Source organism: Solanum verrucosum, unplaced genomic scaffold (genome assembly GCF_900185275.1).
Source record: "Solanum verrucosum unplaced genomic scaffold, falcon-dt-bn FXZP01000218.1, whole genome shotgun sequence".
Lineage (NCBI taxonomy): Eukaryota > Viridiplantae > Streptophyta > Magnoliopsida > Solanales > Solanaceae > Solanum > Solanum verrucosum.
The window spans coordinates 2,183,355-2,199,522 of NW_026020464.1; the positions used below are offsets into that span (position 1 = coordinate 2,183,355).

Below are 16,168 nucleotides of genomic sequence, written 5' to 3' on the forward strand. Positions count from 1 at the left end.
ATATTTTGTGTCGAAAATATAAACTAGTTAAACCCATGCTCCATCTGGTGGTCAAAGTTTCAGGTGAATACAAAATCATAATATTCAAACAAAGATTCTTTGTCAATAATGTATCCCATGTTTTCAGCAAAGATTGTAGGCCCCTTAATAGCTGGCAAAATATGTACAAAAATTGATGTATAATACAATAACACTTCCCCCATGCTACCCCCCCTCCCCCTCCCCCAACCACCACACACACAAACAACATTTTTTAAAACCTACATTTTATTAGATAAATTTCAAAACGTATAATTTCTATGCACCGTCGATAAATGATATATAAGTTTTAAACCTATAACCACACATGATATTGTGATTTGAAAAATAAAAGAACAACCTGCTATAAATGATTATCACGACAGTGTATATAACTTAAATTCCATTTAAATTTTAAATGAAGCCCCACCCCCACCTTGATCAGAGGCTCCAAAATGATGTACATGTGATTTTTGGAATATGTGAATTTATTCCCCAATAGACACACTGTCAGTCATTCATGTCAATATCTTGAAATGTGACTTATCCAATTCTTTCTTTTTCACATAAGGCATCTTTCACAGTGTGTATTAATAATTGATCAATTGATGCAAGAGCCACAAAACAAAAATAAGTACAAAACTCTCTTTGCATCATTTAGTGCCATCATTTCACATTGCATGGTTGGAGCCTCCTTTTTAAAAAAAAATCATGTTGTCCCATACTCCATTCTTATTGATCTAAGACACCCTTTAATGCATTTTGTTAATGTATTGTACCAAGTTTTTTGTTGTTTGTATTTTTTTTTTGATGATTTAGAAATCCCCTAGAGTTGGTCACGCATGGTTCAAAGTTCGATTCATCCATACTTCTCCACTTAAATATCAGTCTTTTGTTTGCATCATGTTCTAACCTTACTCCCAACTATTAGGCTTAGATCTTCAAATTTTAGAAGACCACCTAATTTTGAAAAAAGAAGTTTCCTTACCTAAGATGTGTGGTTATTTTTTACTAATGTATTACACATACATCTTACAACACCCCCCCCCCCCACTATTCCCCACCCCCACCCCCACACACACACTATCTATATATACACATAGAACTAGTGTACTACTAAAAGTATAGGAGACTTTAGGGATTATAAGAAATGGGAAGTTTTCAAACCAAGGACAAAAGCCAACCAAAAGACAAAGTGGTTGAAGTGTTGAAGTACAACGTAAGGTTTCTTCAAGGTGAGGTGAATGAAATAATGTGTATGAGGGAACATGAGAGTCAAGTTAATGCACAAGAGATGATCATATTTGCATTGAAAGAAGGAGAATGGAAGAAGGAAAAGAAGAAGCTAAAAGAGGAAGTGAAGAAGTTGAAGAAAAAATTGGAAGAAAAAGAAGAAGAAGAAGAAGAAGAAGAGAAGTGTAAAGGAATAGAGAATTTGAGTGTTAAAGAAGATAAAGAGTGGCATCAATTAGCAACAAGTTATTTGTTAGAGCAAATTAGGAATGAAGAAGCTAGAAGAGATGAAGCAATTGAGAAATGGAAACAACTTTATTTTGCTATCAAGATTGAGCTTGATGAACTTATTCATAGGACAAATCAAGGTATGTTTAAATTTCATCAGATAGTCACTCAACGAACAGTTGTTATGTCAGAAAGTCGGTTTTTTTGTCCTTCTAATGTGTTTGATTTGCTTGACTAGGAAGAGGACTATGTTGGAAAACAGAACAAATGGAATTATTAGAGGAGATGCATAGAGAGTTGAAAGAAAAAGAGGAAAAAATTGCACTTCTAAAAGAGGAAATAGCTTCAAAGGAACAACAAGAACTCAAGAGAGAAAGGGAAGTTGACATTTTAAGGCAAAGTTTGAAAATCATGAGCTATAATATGAATGCAACAAACTTTTCTAAGAATCTTTCAAAAAGCTTGCATATGTAAAAGGTAGTACTAGTTTTTTTTCCGCCCAATGTTCATTATCTGTATTGGAGCGCGATTCAGCATAAAGTGAAATTAGAACTCCTTGTCAAGATATTCACTATACTCATAGTTTGAATCTTGAGACCTGGAAGAACGATTTTATCTATTAGTCAAAGATCTAGGTAGTAATGATACTATTGGTTAGTAGAATATAGAACTAGTGGTAGTCCTCTGGATTGTATGTTTCTTTCATGTCATTTCTTTGTTGTTTGTGAAGTGTAATTTTTTTTCTATTTTTAGTTCAAGGCAATTATTTTAGAACAATTACTTGTTTTCATTGTTCTATCATTTTTTTAATTTTGTAACAATTAACAAAAATAACCAAACAATGTACAATTGCATAAATAAAAATCATACATATATACAATAAACGTAGCCAATTTTTTGGTGTTATTGTTAATTACAACCTTAGGAAATTGAAATATCAACATTGGTGAATTTTGATAATTTCCATTTTAGCCAATTGATATGTTCTTCTCTTCTGTCAGTAGTGGCCTTGGAACAGTTCTATAGTTTGATCTCACATTCTGGAAAAAGAATTAGAAAGCATAAAAAAAGTAAGTACATATCATGTTGGATATGTATGTAACTCGGACTCTTCAAAAATGTTGCAACACACATGTCGGATCCTCAAAAGTCCACTACTTTTGGAGGATCTGACTTGACTTGCACCTGTCGACATTTTGAAGAGTTTGAGCAACATAGTTCAGAATGGTAAGGTGTAAATGGGAAATGCAAGTACCTCTAACAGAGTGATGTAATAGAAGTCTTCCATGTGCTGCATAAGTGCACTGCCATCTCTGATTGCTAGAAATATGTTAATCTCTGTGTTCAGTATTTTCTCAATAAGTTCTTTTTCACCTTTCATCTGCACAAAACGTTACGATAAGTAATCGCGAGCTTCTCAAGAGTTGTTTACCTTTAAATAAAGAGGAAATAGTTTCCATATAGCAAAAATAACTCAGAATAAGCTCCCCTCCCCCAATTGTTGCTCGGATCTCCCAACAATGTTGCCAAACCTGTGTCGGATCCTCCAAAAATGCATAGCTTTTGAAAGATCCGACACAAGGCTCCGAGCAACATATCTTCCTGCTGACTCGAAACTTAATCTAATGGAGTGAATTGATAAGCTTATTGTGACATCCCGCCACTTAGCCAGTCAAATTCCGCATCCGGATAGGGGCGGAAGATTCTAGAGTTGAGGAGAAGCTTGCGGAGAACTCTAGAATCCTTTAGATTTCTCAAGAAGGCTACGGAAGGTCCTAGATAATGTAGAATTCTCTAGAAAGGGACCAATGTGTAAATATCTTAGGGACTTGTAAAGTAATTTTAATTTACACTTTAGTCCTTAGATGGTAGTATAAATAGAGGTGCCATTCATTTGCAAGGCATCACTCAAGTTGTAAGCAATCTTCCAAAGCAATACAAAAAGCCTTCTTCCAAAGGTCTCTTGTTCTTTCTAAGTCTATCCTTTCATTCTCTAAGCGATCTTAATCTTAAAGGCTTGCTTGAGCTTGCATTGAAAGAGTAGTGAGTAAGTTGTCAAGCGTCACACGGAGCTTTAGCAAAAACTCTAAGTCCGTGACATTATGCTCAAGGACACCCTCCATTAGGCTAAGTATTGAACGAAATGAATAAATAAAAGTCTCAAGTGATCAAATGTATGGTAAGTAGCAGTACAATTCAAGATCTTAATAGAACATATCATTAATGTATGAAATGGAGCACAAAATGAAAAAAGAAGGAAATAAAGACACGGGAGAACAAAGGTGGAGAAACATACAAATTCACTGACAATAACATCAGGGGTGGCCTCTCCGATAACATCACTTTGGTAACCATCTTCCAAAAGTTCCATATTATCCTGAAATGTAATGTCCCGAGACATAAGTAACAAGCTCCTTTCAAGGATATAGAATCTGTTTACTGTGATAGGAAAAACAACTTAGTAGTACAGAGAAACCAGAAAGACAAAGTAGAGAGAGAAACAAATCATGAATGGATCATTTAAGAGGGAAATTTGAGTAAAGAAAACTAACAAATTGATACAGACTCCCCTGGGTTCATTTTATATGTTGGTATGACTGGGAAAATAGGTTAAGAAAGAAAGAGAACTTATCAAAAGTATCCTTAGAACTTGTGAACTTAAATATCACATAGCACTTCTATGGCTAAAAAAAACTTTTTGTCACGGTTAAAGCAAGGTTCCATCGTTGCGTGACAAATGGGAAATTTATGGAAAGTTACAATCCATCAACTACATGAACAGTAATAGCATTTGTTTGTTGAAGAAATAATAAAAATGATAAAACCAATAAGGAAGAAAACTCATTTTCTTATAATTAATTAGTTCAATGTTTTGTTTTACCTTCTCTAGTATACACCCTTATTTATAGTCGTTTCAAAGAGCTTGTTTGACTCTTTTTTTTTATGACTATAAGTCAAAAGTCATAAATTATATTTTTTGACTAATAATTTTTTATTTATTTTTAGCATTTTAGGTAGTGATTATCCATGTTAGTTAGATCATCTTCTAATTAATATGGATAATAATTAATGTCTTATATTTTGCTTTTCTCTCTATAACTATAAATCTAGGTAATTTTAATTGATAGTAATTAACTATGAAATAAGGATGACATAGATTGATAGACAACTATACAAAATGATTTGGAAATCTAGAAAAAATTATTTGAAACAAGACAATTTTCAATTGACCATAAGAAAGCTAAAATTATTATTTTTTCTCTCATTTTCTATTAATCATACTAAAAAAAAAATATCTTCATATTTCATATTTTTTAACTTCTACTTTTAGGACTCATTCAAACATAAGAATTATTTCTTAAAAAATGATATTTTTTCACTTAATTTAAAAATTGATGTTTGATAATGAACATCTGAATACAACTTTTTCAACTCGAATATATATTTCAAATTTGGAAAACATGTTAGATAATCTGATTTTTCAACTCACTTTTGATTTTTAAAATTATATTTAAGTACATTCAAACATGAATATCATTTCAAATATTTTGTTTTGCAAAAATAAAACATGACTCCATGTTCAACTATAATTTCATTTATTTCAAATACAGTAAAAAGTATATGTTTGAATTCTAGAGCCAAATGCCAAATAATAATAACCATAATCATGTTTTCTATGCTCATAACCCCTTAATTTTTAATGTGCAACTTTAATAACAACTATTCACTATTTTTTTTATAAGTTTCATACATCTTTTATTGTATTTATGTTAAAGATTCATTTTACTAAACTAGTCTTATTAATTATATTTTAAATTTTTAAATTTGACTATTGATACCTATGTAGTTATTTGATGATAAATATGATAATTTTAAAAAAAGTTTTTGTTAAACTAAATAAGTAAAAAAATAAAATATTTTTTCATATACACCAATAATTAAATTAATTTCAAAATAGATTTATGAAAAAAAGAACAGAAAATAAGGAGGAAAAAAAGGAAAGAGAAATCAAAGACAAACAAGAAAAATAGAACACGGATTTCTAGGTTAGAATATAAATTAATAAAATAATACCCTGAAACAAGTTGTACTAGTTATACCTCATATATTTTAAAAATTAGTATACGTACCCATGCGCAGTGGCGGAGGCAGGATTTCTATCGAGGGGGTTCAAAAAGATAAGTAAGCACACTATTAATATCCATATAAGCGGGGCGGGTCAAATATAAATGGGTCGGATCAGATATAAGCAACTAAAAAAAATTCAACTCTACCTCAACACAAACAATAAAATCGAGTAATTATATGTTTGACATAACATTAAAATAAGTATGAGAGAATATATTTTTTTAAACTATAATTATGGGTCTTGTCTCTGTCATTGTTGTATACAAACGTTATTTAATTTTTGAAACTAACTAAGGAATACTTCTAAATCCGATCATATTGTAGCAATAAAATTTGCGTCGAGAAAATAATTATCAAGATTGAAAAATATCGCGATAATTGTATTTATTTATAAATTTTAAATGATTAGTCTTATTTATGTAATCTTACTTATAATTATATTATTCCTTAATCAAATATAAATTAAACGTTTGACTTAAAATGAGTATGAGAGAATGTATTTTTAATTTTAATTATGACAACAACGTTATAAGTTTTACTTAATTTTATAAAAGTGGAAAATTAATTTATTTATTAATATCTAATTAAATAGTATAAATCTCAGTAGGTTTTCAAACAAAACAAAATTTTCATTTATTTAGAAAATTAAATGAAAATCGGCTGAAATATGGGGAAAAACGTTGTTACAGGGAGTCGAACCCGCGACCCAGCACTTATATTGCGAATTCTTGAATTCCCTTTACCACTGAACCAAGCCCTTAGCTTATGTTCAGGGGGTTCATCACTTGGTATATACATATAAATCGAAAAATTGATCCTATATATATCGTGTAATTTTTCCAACGAAGGGGGTTCCCTTGGATCCATGTAGATCCGCCCCTGCCCATGCGATGCGCTGTCCACTGATAAATGTCATAATAATTATATATTTATTGAGTAATTTAAAGATTTGACATATTGTAAAATGATATTATAAAATATATATATATATATATGAGAGAATGTTAACATATTTAGCACCTCACCATTTATTTAATATAATACTTTATGACAATAAACCAATATAAGGTTAGTTCATAAGTTTTAGAGCTATTTTATTTATTTATTTTTTAAATTAGTGAAAATCATAAATGCGCTCACACAACCCCTATCATGCTCTAGTCAACCTTTGGTTACCATACTACCTTTAATTAATTTATTAATTGTGTTTTACCTTAATTTAAAGCATGATTTTGAACTATTTATATTTTTATTTCAATATGATATATTTAAGTTTTAGTTTTAATTAATGATATTAGCTACAAATGAATTTAAATTAATATATTTTATTATTCAATATCTATTAATTAGGTTTCAGTTAGTGACCTTCCACGCAACTCAACATCTTGATTATTTTGTCAATTAAAAAAACTTACATATAAAAGTGGACAACGTATTTCATCGTGTCAATCTTATAATATATGCTTTAAAATATTGATTTATCGTCATACGTTTAAAATATTGAATTTATCGTCAATTGTATAAAATATTGAATTTATAACGGATTATCCAATAGTTTTTGTGATTCTTAATTTTAACATATATATTCAAATAAAAAAATGTATCATTGCTTATCATATTATGAAGAACTTATCATTTGTAACAATTTTCATTTTTTTAAAAATAATTTTAGTTTACACAATAAATTTTTACAACGAACATTAAACCTTCCACAAACTAACCTTTTGCTGCTCCATTGACAAATCATCCATGCATTGAAAGATCTTTTAATTGAAATTAAAAAATTAAGTAACCACATTCAATGTTATTTTTTCTCTACTTAAAAGTTCTTGATTTTTGGGATTTAGATTTAAATTCAAATTCATTTTTTTTAAAAAAAATTACTTAATTACTTCATATTTTAATTTATTTTGTCTTAGATACCTTTAGACAAAAATATTATTTACTAAGTACAGTAAAACCTCTATAAATTAATATAGGTGGGATCATGAAATTTTATTATTTTATAGAGATATAATTTAATCGATAAATTAATATTTGATAATTCAAAGAATGGTTTGAGATTTAATAAAGGTTAATTTTGATTATATCAAAATCATTATATCTTATTAATTTATGTATCATATTTATTGATTTCACATAAAAAAATATTATACATAAAGTACAACGAATACATAAAAATCATTATATCTTACTAATTTATGTATCATATTTGTTGAATTGTCACTATCGTGCAAACAAAAGAGTATGGATGACAAGTGTGTTTTTAGATGAATATATTCGTTGGTTTGACCACAAAATACATGGTAGACGAGTTTTGCTTATGGTAGATAATTGTCCAGCCCATAATAGAAATACTGAAGGACTACAAAATGTTGAATTGTTTTTCTTGCCGCCCAACATGACATCCAAAATTCAACCTTGTGATGTTGGGATAGTAAGAGCTTTCAAGGTGGATTATCATAACAAATTTTATCGTAGGATATTAGAAGGCTATGAAGTAGGAAAAACCGATCCAGCAAAGATTAATGTTTTGGATGCTATCAATTTTGCAATCCCTACTTGGATAACAAATGTTTAGCAAGAGACATAGCAAATTGTTTTCGACACTATAAAATTTGTTAGGGGATGCAATCTTAGAGAATTTGAATGAATCCACTTGTGAAAACGTCACTCATAAACTTGAGGTCATGATTAATGATCTTGGTTACCACAATAAAATGGATGTCAATAACCTGTTGGATTATCCGGGTGAAAGTGATACATGTTCAGAGGTCCAGACCTTAGAAGAAATTGTGGATACCATCGGAAGAAACAACGTTGATGATAAAGTTGAAGATGATATTATACCTTTGGAACTAGTTAAGCGTAGGGAAGCACTTATAACATCTAGAACTCTTCACAATTTTATGGTATAGTTTGAAAAGACAACACCAGAGCTCTTGGATGCAATAAAAAAAGTTAGAGATAGGCTTCAACTATATTTAAATTTTAAGAAAAAACAAAACACAATAGAATCATATTTCACTAAATTGTCTTAGATATATTTATATTTTTAAAGAATTATTAATTTATGATATTAATGGGACCATATATTTATATAGGAGACTTCTGGAAATATATTATCTTATTATCTTATCAAAATTGGTGATTTTTTCTATTGGCCCAAGTCGGGACCGGAGAAAAATATTATTTTAGAGAGATTATTAATTTATTGAGTATTAATTTATAGAGGTTTTACTATGCATTTCTATTCTTAGGAACTTTTACAACTTTAAACTTCTCATTTTTCACAAAAGAACATACATTTATGGTATTGAGTTGCTTATGATCGTAATTTCTAAAATTCTGGCCATGTTTGTGTTAATGTAAATCTGGTCATGTTTGGTGTTAATGTAATTTGCATATATAATGTAAAAATCATTGTTTTTTTGTCCTACGAATATATGATTGACTATCAAACTCATAAATGCATGGAATTTGGAGAATTGAAAAGTAAGTTCACGGATCATAGTTGCAAATCTCACCCCAATAGTAGATTATGTCAAAACACAATTCATTTAGGGTGTGTTTGGTACGAAGGAAAATGTTTTCCTAAAAAATGTTTTCCTGGAAAACAAGTTGATTTTTGACTTATTTTCTCATGTTTGGTTAGTGAGTAGAAAATATTTTCCGGAAAAGATTTTTAGAGTTTGATTTATGAATGATTTTTTTTTTGAGAAATATCTTTTATTTTTACTGGGGTAGAAAATAATTTTTGAAATTGAAAATATTTTTTAAAAACATAAATTAATTTTTTTTGGGGGTGGGGTGGGGGTGGTAGGGGGTGGGTTGAGGGTAGGGGTGAAAAATTGAATTTTTGAAGTTGAAAATATTTTTTAAAAACAAACTTAAATTTTTTTTGGGGGATGGGGGCTGGTAGGGGGTGGGTGGGGGGGTCGAGGGTTGGGGTGAAAAAATAAAATTTTGAAGTTGAAAATATTTTTTAAAAACAAACTTAAAATTTTTTTGGGGGTGGTGGGGGGGAGGGTGCTGGTAGGGGGTGGGTGGGGTGGGGTGAAAAAAATGAAATTTTGAAATTGAAAATATTTTTGAAAAACAAACTTAAAATTATTTTTGGGGTGGTGGGGGGGGGGGGCTGGTAGGGGGTGGGGGCTGGTAGGGGGTGGGGGGGTCGAGGGTAGGGGTGAAAAAATGAAATTTTGAAATTGAAAATATTTTTTAAAAACAAACTTAAATTTTTTTTATTTTTTTTTGGGGGGGGGGGGGGGGTGGTAGGGCGTGGGTGGGAGGGGGGTCGAAGGTAGGGGTGAAAAAATGAAATTTTGAAATTGAAAATTGAAAATATTTTTAAAAACAAACTTAATTTTTTTTCTTTGGGGGGGGGGGGGGGGGGGAGGGGTCTGGGTAGGAGGTGGGTGGGGGGGTCAAGGGTAGGGTGAAAAAATGAAATTTTGAAGTTGAAAATATTTTTTAAAAACAAACTTAAAATTTTTTTTGGGGGAGGGGGGCTGGTAGGGGTGGGCGGGTGGGGGGTCGAGGGTAGGGGTGAAAAAATGAAATTTTGAAATCGAAAATCGAAAATATTTTTAAAAACAAACTTAAAATTTTTTTTGGGGGGTGGGGGTCTGGGTAAGAGGTGGGTGGGTGGGGGGGGGGGTCAAGGGTAGCGTGAAAAAATGAAATTTTGAAGTTGAAAATATTTTTTATAAACAAACTTAAAATTATTTTTTTTGGGGGGGTGGTAGGGGTGGGGTGGGTGGGGGGCTGGGTAGGAGGTGCGTGAGGGTGGTAAAAAAATTGAATTTAAAAACAAGCTTTAAATTATTTTTTTTATTTTTAATTTTTTTTTGGGGGGTTGGTTGGGGGGCTGATTTGAGGGTAGAGACAAAATAAATTGATTTTTTCAACAATTTTTTTTTTTAATTGGAAGTTGGAAGAGACTTTTGGAAAATGTTTTCCTTAAGTTTTGAAGGAAAGTCATTTTCCTTAAATTTGAGGAAAATGAGTTGATTTGGAAAACATTTTCCAAAACATTTAACTCAACCAAACATGAGAAAATTGGAAAACATGTTCCGGAAAATGTTTTCATTCATACCAAACACACCCTTAATGTAAATTTGTAGAGTGTATATATATTTCAAAAACATGCCAACAACACTATTTATTAATTATGAACAAAGTAATTAAGTAAAGCATATCACCCATTTGCAATCACAAAACAGAGAAAAAGAGTTATAGAATGATTATAAGATAAAATACGTTTATATATGTTAACATAATTATGAAGGAATATAATTGCACATACCTTCTCATCTCGTAGAATCAATTCAAGCAAGAATGAGTTGTGCAACACCAACCTTCGAGTTTCATTGCATTTTGAAATAGATTTTTCCCAAGTAAAGTCACTATCAATTGTCTTTTTATCATGAAAAATACGTTATATCCGAGTATCGATCTCATAAAAGGCACTGCGTTTATATAACCCTTCCTTATGCGTAATATAGGCAAACAACCTTTGATACTCTTATATATATGTGCAACTGTTAAAAGTGAATGTTGTAACATTCGTAATTGAGAAATTGTTTGGTTCCCACAAAATAATACATTCTCTGGCAAATATTTTTTCTAACGTACCTTTAGGAAAAAGGCATCAGTAGAGCGATAACAATTTGGAAGTCTAAAATTATCATCGTATCTTTTGTGTTTTTCATCTGCGATAACCGACTTCTTCAAAAGATGGTCTATTTTGACTAACAACAATATTATATGATTTATCATAAATAAATTATATTCCTAATTAATTGATCTAGTGTTGATGCATATTGTAGTATTTTATTTAGTTTATTTCTTAATGATAAATTTTGAAAAAGAAACATAAAATTCTTGTTGTTACCTATCAATCTTCATGAAATTCAAAAATCAGAATAGGATGTTAGACATTGACTTATGTTTTTGCTTATATAAAAACTGATGCACTAGGAGATAAGAAGCGTATGCATAATTCCTAGTATTTCCAATAAACTAAATTTCAATTATCCATGAGACAATAATCTATGGAAGGAATTGAAAGAGAAGATGCAAAAAAATTAGTGTTATAAGTATTTGTGAAGAAACAATTTTCACTTCACTGTGTTTCTCTCACTCTGAAGAAGCAAAACTTCACTTCTGTTCTGACGTTCGATTAACTGTGAGAAATTGTTTTAATGACAATTCGGATAGAATTTAATAAATTAAAGAAACTGAAAAAAAAAAACTACCCCAATTTTCTTATGAAAATCCACATTTTTGCTTTTTAGTTACGTATTGTTTTACAATAAAAATAAACTTATTTATTTTTTATTATTAATTTATTTATATAAGCTTATTTTTTATTATTAATTTATTTATATATTTATTTTTAAATAGTAATTATTAGATTTTTATGGTGACAACATTTGTCACTTTTTACTTCTCCTTATATATTTTACTAGTATACATTAAGGCTGGCAAATGGACAGGGTTTTGGCCGGTCCGGTCCGGTTCCCGTACCGGTAAGTCTGGTACCGGTTGAACCGGTAAGGAACCGGTCTTATAGGGTATCCGAATAGGTACCGAAACAAAATACGGTTTTTTATCCGGTTGATCCAGTTCAGTAAGAACCAGTTTCGGCCTGATTCCTGTCCGGTTGATCCGGTTCAACGGTCACTTCCATTTTAAACTTTTTAAAAAAAAAGTTGAACGTTAATTTATAGCCGTTGGGCTGGCTCAAAACAGCCCCCCACCCCTCTCTAACCCCTATACCCATATTCTTTTATTTAAATAAAAAATTCACAAATTATTTTATTAACATCTTACACAATCTCTCAATTTTCAATCTCTCATAAATTCATAATTATTATTTTGTGATATTGACTTGGAGTTCGGATTTTGGAGATTTATTTGAAGTAAATCGGAAGCTTCAATTGGCATCTCTCAATTCCGGCTTTGGTTATACGTCTACTTTTACGTAGACGTTCGGTACATTCGTTCCAACTTTAATTTTTTATTTGTTTATTAATTAAGTTATTTTATTTTTTTGTTATATTATCTTGCTTGTTTTTTATAATATTAATTATTTTAAACTTGAACATGAATTTGGAAAGAAATAGTGGTAAAAGACCAATGTCAGAAAGAAAAAATAATAGGAGAGGAGGAACTAATTCTAATTCTAAAAATTTGCCACCTCCTAGATTTAGAATTAATACTAATGATTATACTCATGTTGATGAAACTTCTTTTACACGAGACTCACGACTTATTGAATTTAATTCCGAAAATGAAGTAGATCATGAGGCTTTAAATAGATGTTTTACTAATTTTGAGGAAGAATTAGATGAGGAAGTAGAAATAAATGAGGAAGATGATGAGACCCTACCCTACTAGTCCGACTACTGAATTACCGGAACAAGATGAAGTCCCCTCTTTACCTACTTTTTTAAAGACTGATGTACGTGCTAAAAGATCTTTAGTATGAAAATTTTTTATACAAAATGAGGAAAAAACTACTATTACTTGCACGAAATGTAAATTGATCATGAAACATGTTACTACGGGTACACAAGGGGGAACAGGACGACTAAGAACACATTTGAGAAAGTGTAATAAAGAATTTGCTCGCCTAGATAATATAGAAATGGCTAATAGAAATGGAATACCCATATGAAAATTCTATGGGAGTTGGAGGTTCTAATATGGTTCAAAGTGTATTAAATATGACTAACCCGGCTAGCCGAAGCACACACCACACATATAGTAAAGAAAAAGATCGTAGAGAATTAGCTAAAATAGTTGTTGTTTGTGGTTTACCTTTTTCATTTCCTTCCCATCCTGGTTTTTGTTCATTATATTCGGGAATTGTATAACCCAAATTATGAAGGTATTCCAAGAAGTACAATTAAAAGTGATCTTTTTAAATATCAAAAAGAATATTGTCATTTTCTTCGTTGTTTATTTGTTTATTATGATAGTAGAGTATCTATTACTTCTGATATGGGACGTAGTCCTAATGATAATGATTATTTTACAATTATTTTCCATTGGATTGACCATGAATGAAACATGCAAAAACGATATTAGGGTATAAATATGTTGAAGAAACTAAAACTGGTTCTTATATATCAACAAAAATAAGCTCTATTTTACAATTTTATGAAATATGTGATAAAATAATGAGTGTCACTTTAGATAATGCTTCTAATAATTTAAAAGTAATTGATTATTTAAAATGTAGACTTTGTCCACTTGATAATGATTCTTTTCATATTAAGTGTGCCGCAAATGTGTATAATTTCATAGTAAAAGATGGTATTTCTCAATTTGTAATTTCTTGTGAAAAAATTAGACTTGCTTGTAATTGGATTTTTAAAGCTAAAATAAAAGCTAGAATTATAGAATTTAAAAATCGTTGTAAAGAATGTGGACTTGCATATAGAAAAGTTCCAAAAGAAGTATGCACCAAGTGGAATTCTTTATTTGAGTTGCTTGAAGTTGCTTATATTTATCAAGAGCCGGTACAATTAGTTTTTAATGGTCATAATACAGATCCAAATTTAAGAATTGGCTATGAAGATTGGGAAAATACAAAAGAACTTATTGAATTTTTAAGTGTTTTTTATAAAAACAACAAATGCTGCTTCTGGTCAATATTATCCAACTATTTCTACTGTTTTAGTAAATATTTGTGCTATTTCATCTGAATTTGAAAAATATAGAGGAAAAGATCGATTTAAAGATTCACTTGCTTTTATGATTGAAAAATTCAAAAAAAAAATAATTCCTATTCCTCAAATCTATTTAACTGCTACTACTTTCAACCCAAATTACAAATTAAAAGGTGTTGAAAGAATGGTTGAAAAGATTTATGCAAATTTAGAAATTAAAGATGATGAAACTCCTAGTGTTGAAGATTGTAAAAGTAGCATATATACAAAAACTAGAGAGTTATATAATACATATAAAACTATGGAAAAAAATATTCCAATAGTTGAACCTCCATTTTGTAGGCCTTGAAGTGATGATACAGATGATTGGATGGATGATTATCTTGAACTTGAATCCTCTACTAATGATAATTTTGATTTATATTTCAATCAGGCACGGGTTATTAGGCATGAAGAAGGACAACTTCAACCTCAAATATTAGTATGGTGGAAGAATCGTGAAAATCAATTTCCTACCCTTGCTAGGGTTGTTCGAGATGTGCTAGTGATTCAAACATCATCGGTCGCTTCGGAGCAAGCCTTTAGTGCGGTGAGATTTATGATTGGAGATCATCGATATTCATTAGCAAAGGATAGTTTGGAAATATCGGTGTTGTTTTGAAATTGGGTCAATACCGAAAGAAGAAATACCGGACTACCACAGTTAAATAGTCAAATAGAAGACGAAATAGATGAAATATTTGGTGATAATAGTGATGATGGCATGGAAGCAATGGAAGAAGAACGACAAATACAAGTTCCAAAAAATGTTTCTTTTGAAATGATACAAAAGTTACGAAAAGATTTTTAAAAAAGTTTCAATTGTTAGTACAATAATTAATATTCAATACCTAGATTATGTACTCTTTGACACCTTTAATATTTGTATTATACAATTTATTTATTTGAATAAATATACGGCTATTTGCCTTGATTTTCTTTTAAAATAGTCTCTTTTATTTAATCCAAGTCATTTTAGAAATTTAATTTTCAACTATTTTAATATTAGTTTAAACTTTAATATAAAATTGAATTTTAAGGTTTAAACTTTAAATTCAATATAAACTTTAAACTTTAAAGTTTAAAGTTTAAACTTAAATTCAATTGAAACTTTAAAGTTTTGAATTGAAGTTTTTTAATAATATAATATTATATAATAATTAAAGTTAATAAAAAAATAAAAAGAAATTACCGGTACAAAATGATCCGGTAAGAACCGATTCCGGTCCGGTCCAAACCGACTCCTATTGGTAACTAAGGGACCGGGCGAAATCTTTGGGAATTTTCGGTAAAACCGGTTTCGGTAAGACCCGATTCCGGTAAATAAATCCAGTAACGAGGACCGATTTCGGTAAACCCGGTCCTGTTGATCCGATCCTGTCCAATTCCCAGCCTTAGTATACATACTCGCGCGATGCACGGTATCAACTCTATTCATACATATATAGATTTGTTAAACAATTTCACAATGCATTTTATTAAATGAATTATAAAATTTACATGATTACAATCCAAAGCTATAATTTTCAGTTGTACCTAAGATATACTTATTCTTAACTCATAACAGTTAATTCTACATAGAAATAATTTAAAAGCTATAATTTTATATATAGATAGGTTTTCAATTAAAAAATTTCGTTTAAGCGGGATTTTCTAAAAACAAAGCTTTCTGGGTTCATCGCTCATTTTCTACCTTCCTAAGAAAACACAAATTCAATTCAATGGTGTTAACGGTTGCTGAAAAAATGAAATGGGCAATAGTTGTGTCGATGTTAAAAATTAGTGTTATAAGTATTTGTGAAAATTTAAAGTTCAAACTTAAAGTCAATTGAAACTTTAAA

The 16,168-nt window shown here is 30.1% G+C and overlaps 1 protein-coding gene across 1 annotated transcript; it reads left to right on the forward strand.

The window, feature by feature from the left end:
- The first annotated feature begins 1,136 nt into the window (after positions 1–1,136).
- Positions 1,137–2,165, forward strand: LOC125808886 (uncharacterized). The gene is made up of 2 exons (XM_049488556.1): positions 1,137–1,619; positions 1,718–2,165. Exons 1-2 carry the CDS (start codon positions 1,169–1,171, stop codon positions 1,951–1,953), a joined length of 687 nt encoding a protein of 228 aa, XP_049344513.1. The 5' UTR covers positions 1,137–1,168; the 3' UTR covers positions 1,954–2,165.
- Positions 2,166–16,168: the final 14,003 nt, after the last annotated feature.